This window comes from Papio anubis, chromosome 20 (genome assembly GCF_008728515.1).
Source record: "Papio anubis isolate 15944 chromosome 20, Panubis1.0, whole genome shotgun sequence".
Classification (NCBI taxonomy): Eukaryota; Metazoa; Chordata; class Mammalia; order Primates; family Cercopithecidae; genus Papio; species Papio anubis.
In genome coordinates this window covers 22,538,433-22,557,958 of record NC_044995.1, presented here as the reverse complement: position 1 = coordinate 22,557,958, position 19,526 = coordinate 22,538,433, and the positions used below count along the sequence as shown (strand labels likewise).

Below are 19,526 nucleotides of genomic sequence, written 5' to 3'. Positions count from 1 at the left end.
CGAGCCAGGAGTCGCCGCGCGCGCCCGCTCGCGCTGGGTAATTTGGGGCCGGATCGCTGCCCTTTGCGTCCGGGCTGGGCCGCGGCGAGGCGCGGGCTACGGGCTGGAGTGGGGGGCTGGTTTTCTCTCCAGCAATCGAAGGAGGCCGCCGGAGAGAGAGGAGGGAGGAGAGGAGGTGGGAGCGGCGGGAGGGCAGCCGGAGAGCGGCGCGAAGAGGAGGCGGCGGCGGCCGCGAGGAGGGGAGGAGGCGAGGGGAGGGTGGGGAGGGGAGGCCCCGGCGCGCCGCGCCGCGAGGGGCCGCGCGAAGCGGGGGCCGGGGCGGGAGGGGTGGGTGGGGGGAGGGTTGGGGGCGAGAGAGAAAGTAACTCCAGGACGAGACCGGAGCGACCCGCGCAGCGAGCATAGGCGGCGAAGCTGCGCCCGGCGCCCGAGACCGGCGGCTGCGGGGGGCGGGGGCTGCGCCCGAGCCCGATCTGCCGCTCCGGCTCCGAGGTAAGCCTAGCGCGGGCGGCCACCGCTCAGCGCCGCGCACCCCTGTCCCCGAAGTGGCTGCGATACTGAGAAAGTCGCCCGGCCAGGGTCCGGACCTGGGCGGGGGCGGCCGCTTTGTCCCTCTGCTGGGCGGCGGGGGCTGGCGGCGCGGGGGCGCCCAGCACAAAGGCCTGGTGCGAGAGTGGGGCTGCCCACGTGGGCTGGTCCTGGCCGCGGGTGGACCCTCCCCACGCGGGCGGGCTCGGAGCTTCCTGCCGCGCGGTGTGTGTGTGTGTGTGTGTGTGTGTGTGTACGCGCGCGCGCGCGCGTGTGTGCAGGTCCCCGCACTCTGGCCCCTGTTCTGGGCCGAGCGCCCTGCAGAGCTGGCGAGTTTCCGGGGTCAGAAACGGGCTCACGCAATTGGGGCTTCGAGGTGGACAAGGCCCGGCTTGGCGCCCAAAATCAGAGAAAGTCTCCAGCGGGACAGATGTGCGTCCTCTGACGCCCACCCCAAGAGTCTGAAACCTGGCAGGAGGGGCTGTCGCGCTGGTGGTGGTCCCGGGCGCGCAGGGTTTGGGGCTGGGAGAGGGCCGCGATGAGACGGGATCGCCGCCTGCAGATCCTGTTCCCCGCTGCCCGCCCGCACCCCCTGACCTGGACGCGCGCACCGGGCACACTTGCAAACACACCCGGGGGCGGACCCCCGCCGCTGCAGCGCCTTTCTGTCTTCTGGCGGCCCCCACCCCCGACTGCAGAAAGATAAGCTTCAAGTTTTCGCTCCCTATCTCAAATGTGCATGAAGGAATTTAACTGCACGAGTGAATAACAGCATTAGTTTCAATTAATTTTTTTTAATCCCGGCAACAATAAACTTTGAGAACAAAAGCGCTTTTACGTCCTTAATTAGGCGAGCTTCCCATCTGTGGTCTCCAAGTGTCTGCCTCTTGATTTAACTTTGTCCCCGCCCCGCCTCCACCGCAACCCCTCCCAGCCCAGCCCGGCGCTTCGGGTGCCGCGGCCACCCCGCCCCGCGGCGCCTCCAGCTCTGGCCCAGCCGTCTCCCGTCGCCCCTAAGTTCACACCGGCCGGCTGGCTCCGCGGCGGGGCGAGCGGGGGGGAGCTGGCGCGCACCAGGTGGCCCGCCTGCCTCTCGGGGGCCACCCCTGGGACAACTGTGCAGGCCCCCGGGACTTTCGCCCCGGGCCAGCGCCCTGAGTGCGGAGCCGAAGGGAGCTCGAGAGGCGCCTTCTGTTTACCTTTTATGGTTAAAATAACAGCTTAGCAAAAAAGCGACTTCACGAAGAAGCGATTTAGTGAAATCGTCTCAAGCTGCCGCAGCTCAGCCAGTTTAATCACCCCCAGAGAGCCGAACAACTGCGAGCGCAATGGGACACAAAATCATTTTGTGTGTAAATGAGCGTGGCATTCTGCTCACTTCTCTCTGCTCGGGCGGGCGGGGCTCGGCGGCGGGCGGGCGGGGACCCGGGTCTCCCGCCGCAGCTGGAGAAGCGGGTCACTACCGGGCCAGTTTGGAAACCTGTGGGCCCTCCCGACCACTATCGCTGAGGCCCCTGCAACAGGCGGGCCAGGGCGCACTGGGGCTGGGTGGTGGGTTTGATGCTAGTGCTGGTGGAATGAACTTGTATCTCTCACTGCACCCACTTTTGTGCTTCTGACTTAAGCAGTGGTCTCGGAAAGAGGGTCGTGGTCCTGCACAGATGCGCTTGTTGGGGGAAGCCTTGGAGATTCACGGCAAGGCGTAAAGCCTGGGGCTTCCAACGGTGAGTGGTTTGCCACGAACATCAGGTTGTGCTTGGGAGGTAAAAGGGGCTAAGAACGGTGGATTGGCTTCTGTGATGGGGGCTTGGTGTTCATGTCACTTTGGAATAGTGTCCTGGTATTGGGTAAAATATCTTGCAGTCCGCTTTGATAGAATTTCGGCCAGAATTCCTTCCTGTTCAGTTTATCCTCAGCGCATCTTCCCTTCTGACTCCTCCCCCAGCAGAGCCTCCTAGGGCAGGATAATCCATTCCTGAGGTCTGTTTTGGTTCTCAGAACTCCTTGAGCTAAGTGACCTGGTTTTGTTTTTTTAAGCTTCTGGAACTCAGGAATGCCAAAAGCAGTGGACCCTGAGCCCACAGGCCCCAGTGAGGGTATACATTACACATCACTGTCTGCCCATTGCAACCTCCCACCCCAGTTTTATGTCAGGAAACTTCCCCGGGCACTCAGGGCAGAATAAGTCACAGGAGAGCAACCTTGCTTACGTTTGCAGGATTTGATTCTCATTGGATTAAAATTGGATGTTGAATTTCAAGGCACAGATTTTGATCCCAGAGTTTTAATGGGCAAAAGCAATCCCATGGGTCCCAAGAATGTCATGTGGTTGCTCTCTTAAAGATTAAACCTTCAAGAGTCGTCCAGGGTAGGTTTGTGGAAGCCAGTGTCTGTGGATGTGTGAAGGGGGGTGACTATTCACGTGCAAATCTCCTCCTTCCTCCCTTTTGAGACAGCTGTAAATCAGTGAACGGGGCTGCAGAATTCTGTTCCTCCTGCATAGGGCCCGCAAAGCGCCCCTGGGTGTGGCTTCCGGGGACTGAGGGGCAATCTTATTTCAGGTGGCTACAGCACAGAGGAGAGTCACTGAGTGCCTCTGGGGAGGAGCAGTAGAAAGGGTCCATTGGTTGATCTGCTTGCTCTCTGCTTCCTCCTGGCCATCTCCTGATGCCTCAGGGGTATGTGATGGCGAGGGGTCTGGAATGCATTAGGCATAGGCAATGCCACTCTGGGAGTCTGGGGAGAAACTGTGAGGTGCAGACTAGGCAAACAAAGACAGGTTTTCTCTGCTATTGGGAGCCACAGAGAAGAGGTGGCTTCCCAGGGGACTTGCCCTTATCCGTGTGCCTGGACTTCTGCATAAAGGCGTCCCTGTGTCAGGGCAGATGCAAGCTGTATCTTATCACCATGGGGATGGTACTAAGAGAGGTCCTAGGTTCCCCGGCCCATGGAGGGTGAGGGGTGCTTTCTGAGCCTTGGTCCACGAGGCTTTTGCAAGAGGAGACACGCTTGGTAACATGGCTTGAAACAAAAATACCAGGAAAATCTGATTTGTTCTGAAACATTTTGGGGCAATAATGGTGAGCATATGTTTCAGTGCTGTCATTAGCCGAATTAGCAGACATGGAGCTGCCCAGAAAACACATGTGTGAGGGTGACTGTGTGTGTGTGTGCATGTGTATGTGTGTCATCTGCTACAGCCTGGAGGCCTGCTTCGGGGTGTGGAGAGAGATAGAGAGATAGTGGTGGTGGAGTCAATCAGGGAGGGCTGCATGGACTTCGCGGGGTCTCAGAGAGCATGCAGAAAGAACGATTCTAAGTGTCTTTGACTCCATGGTAGATGACTATGAGGAATAAGCCTTCTCTGGTTTCGTCGATGCCTCCCGCAGATACTCTGGGCAGGGATGGAAGCCTAGATGCCTCACCGCAAGGAGCGGCCGAGCGGGTCCTCGCTTCACACACACGGCAGCACCGGCACCGCGGTGAGCCTGCAGGGTGGGCTGGGTCCCCACCAGGGGTCCCCTCTTTCCCTTCTTCCCCAGCACCTGTTCACTGGCTGCCCTTCCTTGGGGCCATGACACTCAAGGTGGCTGTTGACTGGCTGTAGGATTATGTATTTTTGAAACAAAAATGCTCTTAATTTGATGTGAAATTTACTACATGTATAAAACTCAACGGCTTAGGTGCTGAGGAAGTCACTAATTTAGAGGTGTCTCGTTACTGAGACAAACTTGCAAAAAACCCCTGAATCCCAATTCACAAATTGGTGATTCGTTTGTCAGGGGGTATTTCACATCTAACACATAAGCCCATGACCTTTAATTAGAATTTTGCAGTTTGTTTTATGCCCCTGGAGGCTGACACCTTGAAAAATTTTTTTTTTCTTGGTTTCTTATTGCTAATAAGCATCTTTCTTTTTCCCTCTGGTACTTTGAAGAAAATGATGCAAATACACTTAATTACAGTGGTGGCCATAATTTGTCAGCTGAATATGTGATCAGGCACCGGCAGAAGTGATCTGATTAGATCTGTGATCACACTCGCAATAAAGGGAGTGCATGGCCATGCTGTGGAGAAACTCTTGTGTTCCGCTTTATTTTCATCTCTAGGAGGGAGGAAACATGTCCCGACTGTCTCTCACCCGGTCGCCTGTGTCCCCCCTGGCGGCCCAGGGCATCCCCCTGCCAGCCCAGCTCACCAAGTCCAATGCACCTGTGCACATCGATGTGGGCGGCCACATGTACACCAGCAGCCTGGCCACGCTCACCAAGTACCCTGACTCCAGGTAAGAGCAAGCCCCTTGAAACATCAGGCATGTGTGGGTCAGGGCAGCAGCTGTAATCTGCTGCCTGGGGGATGGGGTCTCTCCCCGCTGTCACTCCACCCACCAGGCTCTCCAGGGTGCACAAGCTGACACAGCCTGAGGGAGCTAGGGTTGGGGAGTGCGAATCTGCCTGTTGAAAGCTGCTGTGCACAGAGGCTTGTGACCCTGACTTGGCGGCATTGGTAGTGCAAGGTGGACCTCCTGACCCACCTGCAGGGGCCTGGGGCTTATTCAGAGCCAGCCCTGCCTGAGCCTGCCAGCAGCGGGCTGGGTAGTCTCACGTACCTTCAAGGTTCCTCTGGAGGAAGACTTAGGCCTGGCCTCTGCAGGGGGTCATTTGTGAGTGATACTGAGTAGGTAAATCTTGGGGTTATGGGGGTGGGTATTTAATCCTATTTCCTATTCCACCCCTGTGAAATTCACAAGGGGAGGGAGGAAGAGCTGTGATAAGCAGCAGTGTGTCATCTTTGTCATTTTCGGTGGCCACTGCTGGGCCCTAGAGGCTAGCAGCAGGCTTTCCTTGGAGCTGGTGTTGCAGTGACTAACTAGGAATGAACCACATACCTCAGCAGTGGATAAAGGATCTCAGGCCAGGACTCTGGTTGGGGGCTCACAGGTACCCTCCATGCTGCTGAACTTACAGGCTGCCCAGGCCCTTGGCCTGCGAGAGGTGCGGGGTGCTGGGTGCTGCCAACTCTCCTGCTCTTCCCTGCAGGGCGTTTCTCTCCTGGGTGAGGGACCTGCTTTCCCCGTTGGCACGGCAGCAGGACTGACCCGAGGTGGGGTGGGTCTCTGAGCAGCTTGCTCAGCCGAGGATGTTTGCTCCTGGCACAGAGAGGCGGTCACCGCTCCCCTGGGGCTGCTGAAGGCTGAGCGTGGGAGGGCCAAGGCTGCGGGCATCACTCCTGTGTTACGCATTTAAAATAACAGGAGGAGTTAATTAATCCCCCAGACACTGAGGGATCGTCTCTGGGGAGCATACGTGGCAGGCTGCATTGTCACTGGTGTGGTGGCTCAGAGCAGGGAGGATGGTAGTACGTGGCGGTGGCTTTCCGAGCCTGTTGGGGCTGCAGGGGAGTCCGTGCAGGGGCTGGCGTGGTCCCTTGAGGAGGAAAAACTGGAAATGGATGCAGTGTCTCGTTCCAAATTCAGAGAGTCTAGGGTGCAGATGGTGACTGGTGTTCCAGTACCCCGGGTGGACAGAGACTCAGCCTGGGGTCCTGTGGCCTTGGGGTTTGTGGGGTGGGGACAACAGCCACGGGGCCAGGTGAGCAGTATCAGCCTGTGTGCTCACTCACAGAGCCCTGTCTAGGATGGGAGATAGATTCTGCTTATTTAATTTCCATTTTGCCTTCTGCGGCATTTCCGAGTTGTTTGAGATAGATCAGCCCTTAATCGGTTGACGACGTTTGTGAAATTCATAAAACCTTTGCCCACAACCCTCTCTGAAGAGTGTTTCCTGAAATCAGAGTTGCCTGTCTGGAGTAATCACAGCCCAGGCCCTGGGGGAGGCGGGTGGGAGGGGCTTCTCATGCTGGGCTCTTGGCTGCTGCCTGAGAGCGGGAGGGCAGGGGGCCATCTCCCCTCACCCAGCCGCACTGTGCTGCTCACCCATTGCTCTGTTCTGCGGTGTAGGGTGTGCTCTCATGGGGAGCTAGGGCCCCTGTGGCCCTGTGATCTGGCACTTGGGACCCTCCTGGTGTGCCCAAGGGGTGGCAGTCTATGTTCGTTCTTCCCCATGGCTGGGGCTCAAGGTGAATCTGTTGTTCTGCCTGGATGGCCTCTGGCTGCCATGGGGGCGCTCTGCAGGCCTGAAGCTTTGGACTAGAGACCAGGGATGGTGTGACCTGTAGGACAATCAGGGGCCAGGGGGCCGGGGGGCCTGAGAAGTGGGTCAAGCAGCTGTGCTGGCAAGAGCCCCTCAGATCTCTCTTGTCCTTCTTGTAGTGAATTATTATAATACAAGCACTGTTTGCCACCAATTCTGGAAAAAAAATCAATCTCACCTAGTGTCACTGATCTATGAGACACCTGGAGATGGAGGACTAAGAGTGCTAAGGTCCTCAGGGTGTTTCTGGATGGTGGTGATGACCTGCCCTAGGCAGCACTGTAAAAGCTGGGACCTCCACCCTCAGTTCCCACCGGGAACTCTGCCTGGACTTCTGGGTCTCGGTGGTCGGGGTGGCCTGGGTGCTGAAGAGCCTCGTGCTGGGTGCCTTGTCTGGTCTGCCTAGGAACAGTCACTGGTCCTCACCTGAGACAGCTGAGCGCAGCCGGGGCTGGGAGTGGACTCCCTGGGCCGGCCCCCTTGCTGGTGTCCTGCCTGCTTGACACCCATTAGATGCCGCCAGCACAGCCACACTCTGACATCCATCCTGACTGTGGGAAGCATCAAATGAAGATGGCCAGGAGCTTCAGAACTCTTAAAACCTGGTGCCTGAAACAGCCAGGAAATTGGAGCCAGAGCTTAAAAAAAAAAAAAGGAAATAAACAAAAAGACGAAGGCCATCCTGATGTTCCCCCTTGTGCACACAGGGCGGGTGGTTGGAGGCATCTTTTCTGTCCCTGAGGGTCCCAGCTGTTGCAGCATGAACTGGTCACCTGATTCCATGGAGGACTTCGGAAGCCGGCGCCTCAAACCCTGCAGCCTCTCTCAGAGGGTGACCTGGGCCGTTTTCCACGGGGAACGTGAAGCCCCTGACAGAGCTGGGAACTCACACCTGCAGGGCTGAGAATGGCTGGGGGCTCCTCCATGGTGATTATCCTCACCTTTCCTCAACCTGCTCACGTCCTTGGCAGCCTTGGACGCTGAGGGCATGAAAGGCCTCTGTCCTGGGAGAGGCTGTACAGCTGCCAGTTGATCCAGGAGTCGACACTGAGCCATGGAAAGATCTAGAATCAGCCTGTCCTGAAATAAGGCAGATGGAGAACCTTCTAAACTTGGACCAATGAGACAACCTAGAACCCATCCAGCCCTGGAATGTGGGTGCATCAGGAGTCTTCTAGACCAACAGGACCAGCTAGAGCCTCAGCCGGACCTGACGTCAGAAGGGTCGGGAACTCAGCCAGGCCTAGAATGCTGCCTGCTTACATGGACTTTGGCGCTCCACTGGGAATGGTGGGGAGAGTTCCCAGAGAGGCCGAGGGTTTGGATCTGCTGACTCCCCTGTGGATGTAGCTCTTACTTCCTACCGGTGCCACACGTGGACCTTAGCCACTTGCCAACCACTGCCCATGGTATCTGGCAGCCTGGGCCAGACCCATCTGTCTCCAGGAATGCCGGGTGGCCCTCACTCTGACATCTGGATGCCCACGCTCTTCTAGGCCAGGTCCTAGGGCCTTTGTAACTGGAGCCAGCTGTGCAACCCACAAGCCTTTCCAGCAGGGGCTGTGACCTGCAGTGCCATTGTCACCAGGCCTAGGGGGTTGACAGGGCTCTTCGGCTTTTACAGCTCTGAGATGAATTGTATCTGGGTGGCTGCAGCTCTGGTTCCACAGACTCGGGCTCACAGCAGACTCTGACCTCCCCATGCCCATCCATGAGACAGCCTTGCCCTTTTCTTTCTTTCTTTCTTTTAAACAACAGCGTTTGGCTTTCTTGGTCAGGCTGGAGTACGTGGTGTGATCCCGGCTCATTGCAACCTCAAACTCCTGGACTCAAGTGATCCTCCCACCTCATCCTCCCAAGCGGGCTACAAGTGCATGCCACCATACCCAGCTAACTTTTAAATTGTTTGTAGAGATGGGGTCTTGCTGTGTTGCCCAGGCTGGTCTCGAACCCCTGGCCTCAAGCAATCCTCCACCTCAGCTTCCCAAAGTGCTGGGATTACAGGTGTGAGCCACGGTGCCCAGCTAAACCGTGTCCTTTATACTACCCTGTTAGGACAGAAATCTGCACTGTGTTCCCAGAGACTCCATACCTGGACAGACCATCATGGCCAATGTATTGAGTGTGCCAGGCCATCAGCGCATAGGATGGTGTGGACAGCAGGCTCTGAGGGCAGACTTGGGCACTCTAACCCCCTCAGCTCCTGCCCAGCTAGTGTGTCCTGGGTGCAGGTGGCAGTGGGGCAGGACCCTGGAGGCAGCCGACTTGGAGTGGAGAGAGGAATGGGCTGCTGTTGGGACAGGGGGCATCCCTGCAGGGGTCCCTGCTGGTGCAGGCAGAGAGTGAAGGGTTTAGGCTCCAGCTTGTGTGCAGGCCAGGCTGGGAAGCCTGGGTCCCAAGCTGGAGCTACTGTTCTCCCAGCTGTGCAGAGAAGCTGCCACCTTGGCAGGGTCCAGCTGGGCAGGAGTGTGGCCCTGCCTGCTGAAGGATGTGGTGGTGCTGCCTTTGGGGAAACGATGCCAACCTCCTTCCTGTTCGAACACCAAGCCAAGCCCTTGGCTATCCCCACCCCTCTTTAGGGTTCCTAGTTATCCATAGCTCGACCTGGGTTCTGCCAGGGCAGTTTCCAAACCAGAGCTGGCCGCTCTGGGCACTGGGGAGGTGGTATCAGTCCTGGCTCTGAGACCTGGCTCCTTCTCCCTGGAGTGGACAGGGACAGGCATCAGGGGCTCCCCAAGACCCTTCTCCCGGTCTTGCATTTGTTAGAACCACTTCCCTTCAGAGGACAGGGTACTGGCACCTGCCTTCTCTCCAGTCCCCATCCCCCACCACTAGGTGTGGTATGCATACACTCTGGCATGTGTGCACATATGTATGCACTGTGGCGCATGTGTGTGCATGGTTTCTGTGTGTGTACATACTGGTGTGTGTGTATGTCTGTGTTGTGGCATGTGTGCAAGGGCCCTGTTGCATGTGTGTACCGTGGCACACTTGCCATCCCTCCTGTCTGCCTCTTCTCCCCGTGGGCTCCCTGAGTGAGCGGCAGTGGGGCATTTGTGCCGTCATGTCTCTGGGTACCTGGTATTGACAGGTGCGTGTCTTTTCCTGGATGTGTCTGGGTCCGCGTGATATGTGTGTGTTGGGAAGGAAGGGACCGTGTGACCCCGTGCCTGTTGCACAGGCCTGTTGTGTCTCACACTCGTTTACATGGGTTGGGCGGGGAGGATGTATGTCCTGGCTGGTTTACTGGGTGTGTAGCTGTTGGCAGGGGTGTTGGATGGTTCATGTGCATTTTCTGGATGGATCTGTCTGGCAGGGTGTGTGCACCAGGCCTGTGACCAGCTGGTTTGTGTGTAGGGGATAAGGTGCCTGTGTCTTGCCATAGCTTTCCAGGCTTGTAATATAACATGTGTTGGCGGGCTGGTGTGTACAGCTGGGTGTGCCCCTCTCTGGCTGTGACTCGCGGGTGTAGGCAGGATGTGTGGTGTGTCCTGTCAACTGTAGCCTGGCTGCCCCGGGTGTGTGCAGATGTTGCCAGGCCTGGAACACTTCCAGAGTCACCTACGTCAGGTCCCTCGCCCCTCCAGCCGTGTGGGCCCTAAGGAGTGGGGGCAGGGCGTGGGAAGACAGGTGGACTTGGCCCCATCCTTCAGACATCCCACCTCACCTGTCTCTCCTAGAATAAGCCGCCTCTTCAATGGCACTGAACCCATCGTCCTGGACAGTTTGAAGCAACATTATTTCATTGACCGGGATGGGGAGATTTTCCGCTACATCCTGAGCTTCCTGCGGACGTCCAAGCTGCTGCTCCCGGATGACTTCAAGGTAAGTCCATGGCTGGCGGCCTCCCCTGCGCTGCCTGTGCGATGGCATTACACAGGGGACGCTGTGACTTAATAAATGGACCCCTGGTTGTCATGGTAACCATAAAAAGTTAAACGATGAAGCCGAGGGCTAAATCAGTTTTTCTAAACTAATTTTGTTTTCTCACATTTTTAGCTTATTTATCAGGGTATATAACAACAATTAAGCTGCGGAACATACCCCAGCTCGACATTTGTCGTGTTTAAACATGGGCGCGTGCCAGCGATATAGTAGTTAGAGGTTCATAAATCTGTTCCATCGGCTGGGCGCGGTGGCTCATGCCTGTAATCCCAGCACTTTGGGAGGCTAAGGTGGGTGGATCACTTGAGGTCAGGAGTTCGAGGCCAGCTTGGCCAACTTGGTGAAACCCCATCTCTACTAAAAATACAAAAATTAGGCCAGGCACGGTGGCTCACGCCTGTAATCCCAGCACTTTGGGAGGCCGATGCGGGTGGATCATGAGGTCAGGAGTTTGAGACCAGCCTGGCCAAGATGGCGAAACCCTGTCTCTACTAAAAATAGAAAAATTAGCCAGGCGTGGTGGCAGGCCTGTAATCCCAGCTACTCGGGAGGCTGAGGCAGGAGAATCACTTGAACCCAGGAGGCAGAGGTTGCAGTGGGCCGGGTACTCTAGCCTGGACGACAGAGGAAGACTTCATCGCAAAAAAAAAATAAATAAATAAAAGGAAAAGAAAAGAAAAAAATAAAAGGATAACTGTAATTAGACTTTGAAAAATAAAGTATTAAAAAAATACGAAAATTAGCCAGGTGTGGTGGCAGGTGCCTGTAACACCAGCTACTTGGGAGGCTGAGGCAGGAGAATCTTTTGAACCCAGGAGGTGGAGGCAGAGGTTGCAGTGAGCCGAGATCACATCACTGCACTCCAGCCTGGATGACAGAGCAAGACTCTCTCAAAAAAAAAAAAAAAAAAAAGTCTGTTCCGTGTTGGGCAATTTGCAGGGAGAAAAGCCCTGATGACCGAAACAGATACCCTTTAAACAAGGTAACCTCCAGGTCTCAGGGTGAGCCCGTCGGCAGGTGACCTGGTTCCCTGGGTCCTGCCTCAGTGCTGAGCCCCTCCCACGTGTCAGGGACCCTGGGAGGAAGGAAACTCAGGCCTAGGGTACTGGCATATACTAATACTAGCAAATATCTGTCCTTCCTTCCTTCATTCCTTCCTCTATTCAAAGGACCAGTAGCCCTGGGGCCTTGTCTTTCATCCAACGCAGTTACTGGGTGCCAGCCACTGAATTCAGGCTGAAAACAGTGAAACACACACATTAGGCCCTGCCCCACAACACTTACAGTCTAGGAGGCAGACAGATACTGAACTTGAATTCCATGTGACCTGGGCTGGGTGGGTTTGAAAGACACGAAGTTCATCTGGGTGGTAAAGGCAGAACGGGGCCAAACAGGTGTGACGGCCTTGGTGCAGGGGATGGGGGCGGCAGATGGCTTGATGCATTCCAGAACTGGAAAGAAGGTGTCAAGCCTGGAGCCTTATGGCCTGGGAGGGGAAGGGCAGGAAAGGAGGCTGCTGTTTGATGTCAGGACCTTGGCGGGTGGCCCAGTGCCTGGCATTTAACTCTGAATGCAGTGGAAGGGGTGTGTGCAAGGGAAGGGCAGTTAGGTCTGCAAATTGGGAAGATCTCTCTGACTGTTGTGTGGGGAAGGAGGCAGGGAGGGGTGGGGGTGGGTGCAGTGAGGCAATTATGGATGAGGCCCCTTCCCCAGGCCAAGGGAGGCTGGGTGGAGGCTTTGGATGGACCAGGATGGAGATAGAGAAGATGGCGCAAGGTGGCACATCAGACTTCTGTTTAGCACAGGCACAGTGGCTCACTACGGTCATCCCAGCACTTTGAGAGGCCGAGTGGGGAAGATCCTTTGAGGCCTGGAGTTCAAGACCAGCCTGGGCAACATAGCGAGACCCTGTCTATACAAAAATTTTTTTTAATTCAAAAAGGCCAGGCGCAGTGGCTTACACCTGTAATCCTAGCACTTTGGGAGGCCGAGGTAGGTGGATCACCTGAGGTCAGGAGTTTGAAACCAGCCTGACCAATATGGTGAAACCCCATCTCTACTAAAAATACAAAAATGAGCTGAGCATAGTGGTGGGCACCTGTAGTCCCAGCTACTTAGGAGACTGAGACAGGAGAATTGCTTGAACCCAGGAGGCGGAGGTTACAGTGAGCCAAGATCGCACCACTGCACTCCAGCCTGGGCGACAGAGCGAAATTAAGTAAGTAAGTAAGTAAGTAAGTGAGTAAGTAAGTAAGCACCACTGCACTCCAGCCTGGGCAACAGAGCGAAATTCCGAAATTCCGTAAGTAAGTAAATAAATAAATAAGCAAGCAAGCAAGCAAAAGCATGTGGTTGTGGCAGTGTAAAGGGCCTCTTGCGGGTGCCCCGGGGCTTGTGGCTTGAATTCTGAGTTGGTAAGTCGAGGCCCAGGGTGGACCAGGCTGTGGGAGTGGGGTTTCTACCCCTGCATGGGCAAGCTGGTGGGGCATCAGATGGAGAAATTCTGGGCCATGACAAAAGATGGGATTGTCTGGTATGCAGTTATCATTTAAAATCTCAGGAGAATGGCCAGGAGAGGTAGCTCACACCTGTAATCCCAGTGCTTTGGGAGGCCAAGGCAGGAGGATCATTTGATCCCAGGAATTCCAGACCAGCCTGGACCCTGTGTCTACAAATAATAATAATAATTATTATTATTATCTTGGCATGATGGCTCATGCCTGTAGTCTCAGCTGCCTGGGAGGCTGAGACAGGAGGATCCTTTGAGCCTGGAAGTTCAAGGCTGCAGAGAGCTATGATCACATCACTGCACTGCAGTCTGGGCTACAGAATGAGGCCCTGTCTTAAAAAATAAAATAAAAATCTCAGAAGCAAGTGGGAGTGGAGAGAGCAGAGGCCCAGGATAGAGCCCTGAGGAACCCTTGCATGGGGCAGAAGAGGCAGGATGGGCCACTGACCAATGAGAGGCCCAGGGGTCAGGGTTAGAATCTAGGCCTCCCTGGAGGCAGTTCCAAAAGCCAGGACCAGCAGGTGGAAGGGACTTAGGGCCTGTAGGTCAGGGGGCTGGGCTTCCTTGCCTCTTCCTCAGGCATGAGTCATGGGACCTATGGGACCTTGGCCACTCCTGGTGGGGTGGGTATGGGTGAGCGTGTATGGTGTGCATATGTGACCCGGGGCATGGGGCCACTATCAGTGCCTGAGGGACAGTCTGTGTGAGCCTGCTCCGCCCAGAAGGGGGCTGCCTGGCAGGGGGCAGGCTTCCCCCCACCGGACACTATCACACTCTGCTTGTTTGGGCAGGGGCTGGACCAGGCACTTGACACATCTTGCATCCTTTGATCCTCACTTTAATTCCCTGAACTGGTTGTTTATATCCATTTTATACATAAGGGAACTGAGGCCGGGTACAGTGGCTCACACCTGTAATCCCAGCACTTTGGGAGGCCGAGGCGGGTGGATCACATGAGGGCAGGAGTTCAAGACCAGCCTGGCTAGCATGGAAAAACCCCATCTCTACTAAATATAAAAGTTAGCTGGGTGTGGTGGCAGGCGCCTGTAGGTCCCAGCTACTCGGGAGGCTGAGGCATGAGAATCGTGGAGTTTGCTTTGAGCCAAGATCGAGCCACTGCACTCTAGCCTGGGTGACAGAGAGAGTCCGTCTTTAAAAAAAAAAAAAAAAGGAACTGAGACGTTCAGTGAGTGAGGTATAGAGGTTTAGAGGTCTCAGGGCTGGTTGATGATAAAGGTGAAAATCTGACCCAGGCAGGCCTGGCTGGAGAAGAACTGTTTTTGCTTCCAGGTGGGCTGTGAGCTTCTCCAGGATGGGCACAGGCCGGCTGCCTTGTGCCCAGCATGATCTCTTCTCTCGGTGGGATTCTAAGGCAGCAGCAGGTCCCCAGGCATAGGCACAGCCTCCTCCTTTAGTGGAGCTTCCGGTCTTTCCATGGGGAGGCTTCACTGCCCAGTCCCTGGGGCCAGATGGAAGAGTTCAGGGGGGCTGGCACAGGTGCACATCAGCGGCTGCCCTTGGGACAAGGCTAGGTTCCTTATACTTGCAAACACTCAGTTGCCCCATCTGTACAATGGGTGCAACCGGCCCAGTCCACACGATGCCCTGGGAGTCGCAGTTCCTGCAGAATTGGTTGGAACCGGCAGGCCGCCTCCCACCTCCCCCTTCCCCCGCTCCCCCCACCCACCCCTACCCCGACACCTACATCAACACCCTGTGCGCCTGTCCCCAGGACTTCAGCCTGCTGTACGAGGAGGCGCGCTACTATCAGCTCCAGCCCATGGTGCGCGAGCTGGAGCGCTGGCAGCAGGAGCAGGAGCAGCGGCGCCGCAGCCGGGCCTGTGACTGCTTGGTGGTGCGCGTCACGCCCGACTTGGGCGAGCGGATCGCACTCAGCGGCGAGAAGGCCCTTATCGAGGAGGTCTTCCCTGAGACCGGAGACGTCATGTGCAACTCCGTCAACGCCGGCTGGAACCAGGACCCCACGCACGTCATCCGCTTCCCGCTCAACGGCTACTGCCGGCTCAACTCCGTACAGGTGAGGGCTGCGCGCTGCCCCCTCCCCGCCGCACCCCCGGTGTCCGCGGAGCCCACCAGGGGCAGAGTGAGCTGGAGGGAGGCGCGATCCCTGAAATGGTGAAGCCCTCCGTGCCATCCTACAAAAAAGGCAACAATGTGTGGATGCATAATTTATGTCCCTCTCATAATTAAATGATGGTGCCTGGGGGATGGACTTAAAAAAATCGATCTGAACTTTTTTTTTTTTTTTCCCCAAAAGGATGTTCTATAAAAATGGCCCAGAGTATTTTCAACAAAGCGTGCTTCATTTGACACCCACATTCTGACTTTGGATTCAAATTAAACCCAGGCAACAGGCGAGGCAGGACAGAGGCTGAATGGAAAGGTGGCCTGGAGCCCCTTCCCTCTCCCTGCTGACCTGGGAGCCGCAGGCACCCACCAGCTGCCAAGAGAATCCCTGGACCGGCTCTTCCTGGATGGGTCCAAGAATTGGACAACTCAGATGGAGTGAGGGCCTATTTTCCAACAGCTCTTCGCAGACCCAAGAGCTTGGCACATTTCCGGTTTAGGGTAGAATGGGCTTTGCAGGGAAGAGGTCCCCCCATGCATGCATTCCACAGCCTGTTGGTCAGAACTTGCTAGTTGCAGGAGACAGGTGTTACACGCAGTCATCAGACCTCACCCTCCCAGAGACACAAACCCACATAGTTGTGGATGCCTGCAGAGACTCAAATATTGAGAAGACTTTTCCTTTTTCTCTCCCTCCAGAGCTCCCACTAGCTGATGTGCCCCCAGGCCTCAAACCACCTGGAATGCACAGCTCAGGGAAGCCGCTGGATGCCTAGAGGCTGAAGGACAGGGAACTCTCCATTATTGGGGCAGGACTCAGTTAGGCAGGATGCTTGGGGCCATGTGTCTGGAGAAAGGGCACAGGTTACACCCTACAGAAGAAAGAAGGGACCCAAAGGCTCTTTTTGCCTCCTGGAATCAAGACCCTGAGGGCAGCAGAATGGTGACCTGGGTGGGGTCATCCAACTGGGTTTGGTAACCTGAGGGGTCACTGGGCCTGGCAACTTCTGTCCCTCTGATGGTGGAACCCAGCAGGTGGTTCTGTAGGGACCTTTGTTGGTGACCGAGACTGATACCATCACAGAAGGTGCTCTGGCTGGCTGCCCCAGCAGGCACCCACCTGCCTGCCAGGCCAAGCCAGGTGTCCTCTTGCAGCTTGGCCTTGATGACCTCTGTTTCTTCCTGGGCAGGTCCTGGAGCGGCTGTTCCAGAGGGGTTTCAGCGTGGCCGCGTCCTGTGGGGGCGGCGTGGACTCCTCCCAGTTCAGTGAGTACGTGCTTTGCCGGGAGGAGCGGCGGCCACAGCCCACCCCCACTGCTGTTCGGATCAAGCAGGAACCCCTGGACTAGGCCCTGCTTCAGTGCCTACCTGGGCCCCCCCAGGAACCTGGAAACAGTGCTGGGGAGTTCTGCCTGTGTATGCTTGGCCATGGGCATGAGACTGAGGGTGAGGCTAGAGGGTCCAAAGCTGGCCCAGCAAGCACCAGGGCCCCAGGTGTCATGGCAACAGAATGTAGGATGCTGGAGGCATGCCTGCAGAAGGACTGCTGATGTGACCCAAAGATGCAGCGGTGGGAACTCGGCTGCCAGCTCTCCCAGCCCCTCAGCTTCCCAGCCTGGCGCAGCATCCTCTGAGGCCCCGGGGCCTGCTGGGGTGGGTTTGGAAGAGTCGTCTGCAGCTACTTCAGAGGAGCTGTTTATCCCTCTCCACGCAGGGCAGACTCTGGCGGGTCTCCTAGCGTCCGAGATGGCTTATTTTTCTACAGTATTTAAAATGGATGCAACCCTAACTGCAGAAGTCAGAGAGGCTGACAAGGACCAACGCTTCTTTATCTGGTGCTCAGTTCTCAGTCGGACGTGCAGCATGGCTGCGCAGCATGGCCACAGGGTGGACCAGCTGCCTGGCATTCAGGCCCAGATACCTGCAGGGCTGGGGCTCTCGGGACAGATGCAGGGATGTGTGCTGCAGGGCTGCTGGGAGGAGAGTGGTGGGGGCCTGAGGGCTGAGTGACTCTGTAACCACCTGAGACCTTCACCTTTGCTGCCGTCGGGGGCTCAGGCTGCACTCCCCGGGTCACCTGACCTCCTCCTGCCCGGGGGCTTCTGGTTCTGTCTGTGTGGACCGGCACCTGGGCTGCTGGAGAAGTCTCCTCCCATTCGGACCAGCCTCAGGGCTGCACCTTACCTCAGGAATGGGCCCCACCACAAAGGGGCCCATCTGTCAGCAGCGTCTTCTAGGTCCCCAGCTCAGGGAGCCATCCCCAGCTCCAGTTTTCTCATGCGAGTATGCACAGAGTTTTAATTAAACTTGTTAACACTAGCCTGCCGATGAGACCTGGACACAGGCAGACCTGGCGCTCTTGACCCCCGATTCCAGTGAGGACTGGCCCTGAGGAGTCCTTGCAGACCTGCTGCCCCCCCAACGACAGGCCCAAAGATGGACACTGCCCCCCCGGCCTTGTGACAGCTCCCGGAGTGTTCTCCAGTGGAGAAACCACAGAGGACTGGTGGGCGGGGCTCCCCAGCCATCACCATCCTGTGTACAATGGCTGTAGACTTGTATATGGCTCCTTTAATATTGTAAAGATGCTGATGTACAATTGTCGTGCGTTTGTGTGAACACATTGCGTTCCCAGTCCATGCCATAAATGATGCTCTCAAGCAAAAGACTGGAGGCTCTGTCCTGTGCAGAAGCAGCAGCCGGACTCCCACATTCGATGTTGTGCAGGGAGGTTTGGGGGCGGAACGGATTCCTCCCTTGGATCCTTCAGTTCACATCAAGGAATAACCCGCAGCGGTGGTGGGGGAAGGTCAGCCGCTGGGTCTTGAGCTTGGTGTTATTTATTGCATTTGGGTGCCTGTCCCCTCCGGGCAGCACAGATTCTGAATCCTGATTCACAGCCCCTAGCCAGATGGGAACTGGGAAAGAGACAGAAGGCGTCTGGGTGCTTTTGAACCCTGTCTTAAATGTTTGGGATTTTCTCTCTCACTGTTCCTTGGTTGGGGATGATGTCCTCTTTAGACCCCCACTTAATGGTATGAGGAGGTGGCAGGCGGTGGCTCAGGCCAGCTGGGGGGGCCGAGTCGCGCTGCCAGCGTGAGACCTGCAGTTCACCTGAGCACAGAACGAGATCTCAGTATGCCTCTATGTAAACAGATTCACATAGGCCTCCAATTTTAATGAGACTTTTTGCATTTTTTTCTCAAAGCCCTTATGTTCTAACCCATGAGAACCATTTTACCTGCCCCCTAAGGGCCACCAGCTTCGACTTGCCTCAGGGGACAGCCGCACAGACCAGCCGCTCCCTGTCCAAGGCCGCAGAGCAGACGCCATTCCATTGTACAATCGAATTTGCTGGACAAACTTGATAGGTTTCTTTGCTTAGCAACGAGCCTATAGTTGGCACATCTGCGTTTTGGCATCTGAGGCTCCCATCTGAGTGGAGGAGAAAGTGTTGTGTTTATTAGCAAGGAAGTCTTGTGAAAACAGCTCGCTGCTGTGTGTGTTTATGGATTTTTCTGATATAACAGCCAGCATGGTTACCGAGTGGTAGAGATTCTCGAACATTCTCAAACTCTCCTTTTGGGTAAATCATTGTGCTAAAAATAAAATTTATTAATAAAGAAGGGGAAAAAGGAGTAACTACCTGACTAAATGTTACTCTAATTTATTTATTTCTTTACTAACTAAGTAAAACCAGGAAGTATGATTTTACATCAACCAGAGAATTTCTGAATTTATAGAGAAATACTATGTTCCCATAATGATGCTATAATTCTAATATATCTAGTCCCCATAAACAGTAAGTACAAATTATCATTCCTTTAAAGCATTTTTACACTTCCTAGAATGAGTATATTATAAGCAATCTTTTGTCAAATGCCAGCAGTATAAATGTTACTTCTGCTCTTTGTAAACCTCAAAACTCATTATTCTTGATTATAAGCAACTGGACAGAACCGTGCCAAAGCTTCCCAGTTTCCCACCAAACCCCTGCCAGTGAGTACAGAGAACTCGCAAAGCCACAGCAGGTGGCCCCAGCTACTGTCCCACTCACTGGGGGCCCAATGCCAGGTCACAACACTAATAATATCTTTCAAAAAATGTGTCTTTTTTTTTTTTTTTTTTAAGCTACTGCTTGACTGTTCCTTAGAATAAATAAAGGATATTTTATAAATTACAGCTCTAGCCCTTGGTTTGTAATTCACGGAAGCAGCCACAATCAGGTACTCCGGCATGAGTCCTCGGGAACCACCACTCCCCACACTTGGGACCTGGTGTGGCTACTGAATAGGACCTTAACATCCCAAGTCCCAAATCCCAAAGCTTCCTGATTTGAGGACCGACCAGAGAGCAGCAGTGTG

The 19,526-nt window shown here is 55.4% G+C and overlaps 1 protein-coding gene across 6 annotated transcripts; it reads left to right on the top strand.

The window, feature by feature from the left end:
* The first annotated feature begins 349 nt into the window (after nt 1-349).
* KCTD15 (potassium channel tetramerization domain containing 15) lies at nt 350-19,342 on the top strand. Of its 6 annotated transcripts, none has more exons than XM_031659685.1 (8): nt 350-492; nt 2,157-2,252; nt 3,918-4,010; nt 4,638-4,813; nt 10,361-10,505; nt 14,807-15,112; nt 16,353-16,428; nt 16,877-19,342. In XM_031659685.1, the coding sequence occupies exons 3-8, from the start codon at nt 3,945-3,947 to the stop codon at nt 17,170-17,172; spliced, it is 1,065 nt and encodes a 354-aa protein (XP_031515545.1). In that variant the 5' UTR covers nt 350-492; nt 2,157-2,252; nt 3,918-3,944; the 3' UTR covers nt 17,173-19,342. The 6 variants fall into 6 exon arrangements, with proteins under 6 accessions (XP_031515545.1, XP_031515544.1, XP_031515543.1 ...); XM_031659684.1 differs by having other exon boundaries at nt 2,154-2,252; XM_031659683.1 differs by lacking the exon at nt 350-492 and adding an exon at nt 634-1,876.
* Nucleotides 19,343-19,526: the final 184 nt, after the last annotated feature.

Bases quoted from the DNA above. Each gene is read 5' to 3' on its own strand.
- KCTD15 (XM_017952365.3), top strand. The intron at 15,113-16,352 runs GTGAGGGCTGCG...CTTCCTGGGCAG, and splicing joins GCCGGCTCAACTCCGTACAG to GTCCTGGAGCGGCTGTTCCA.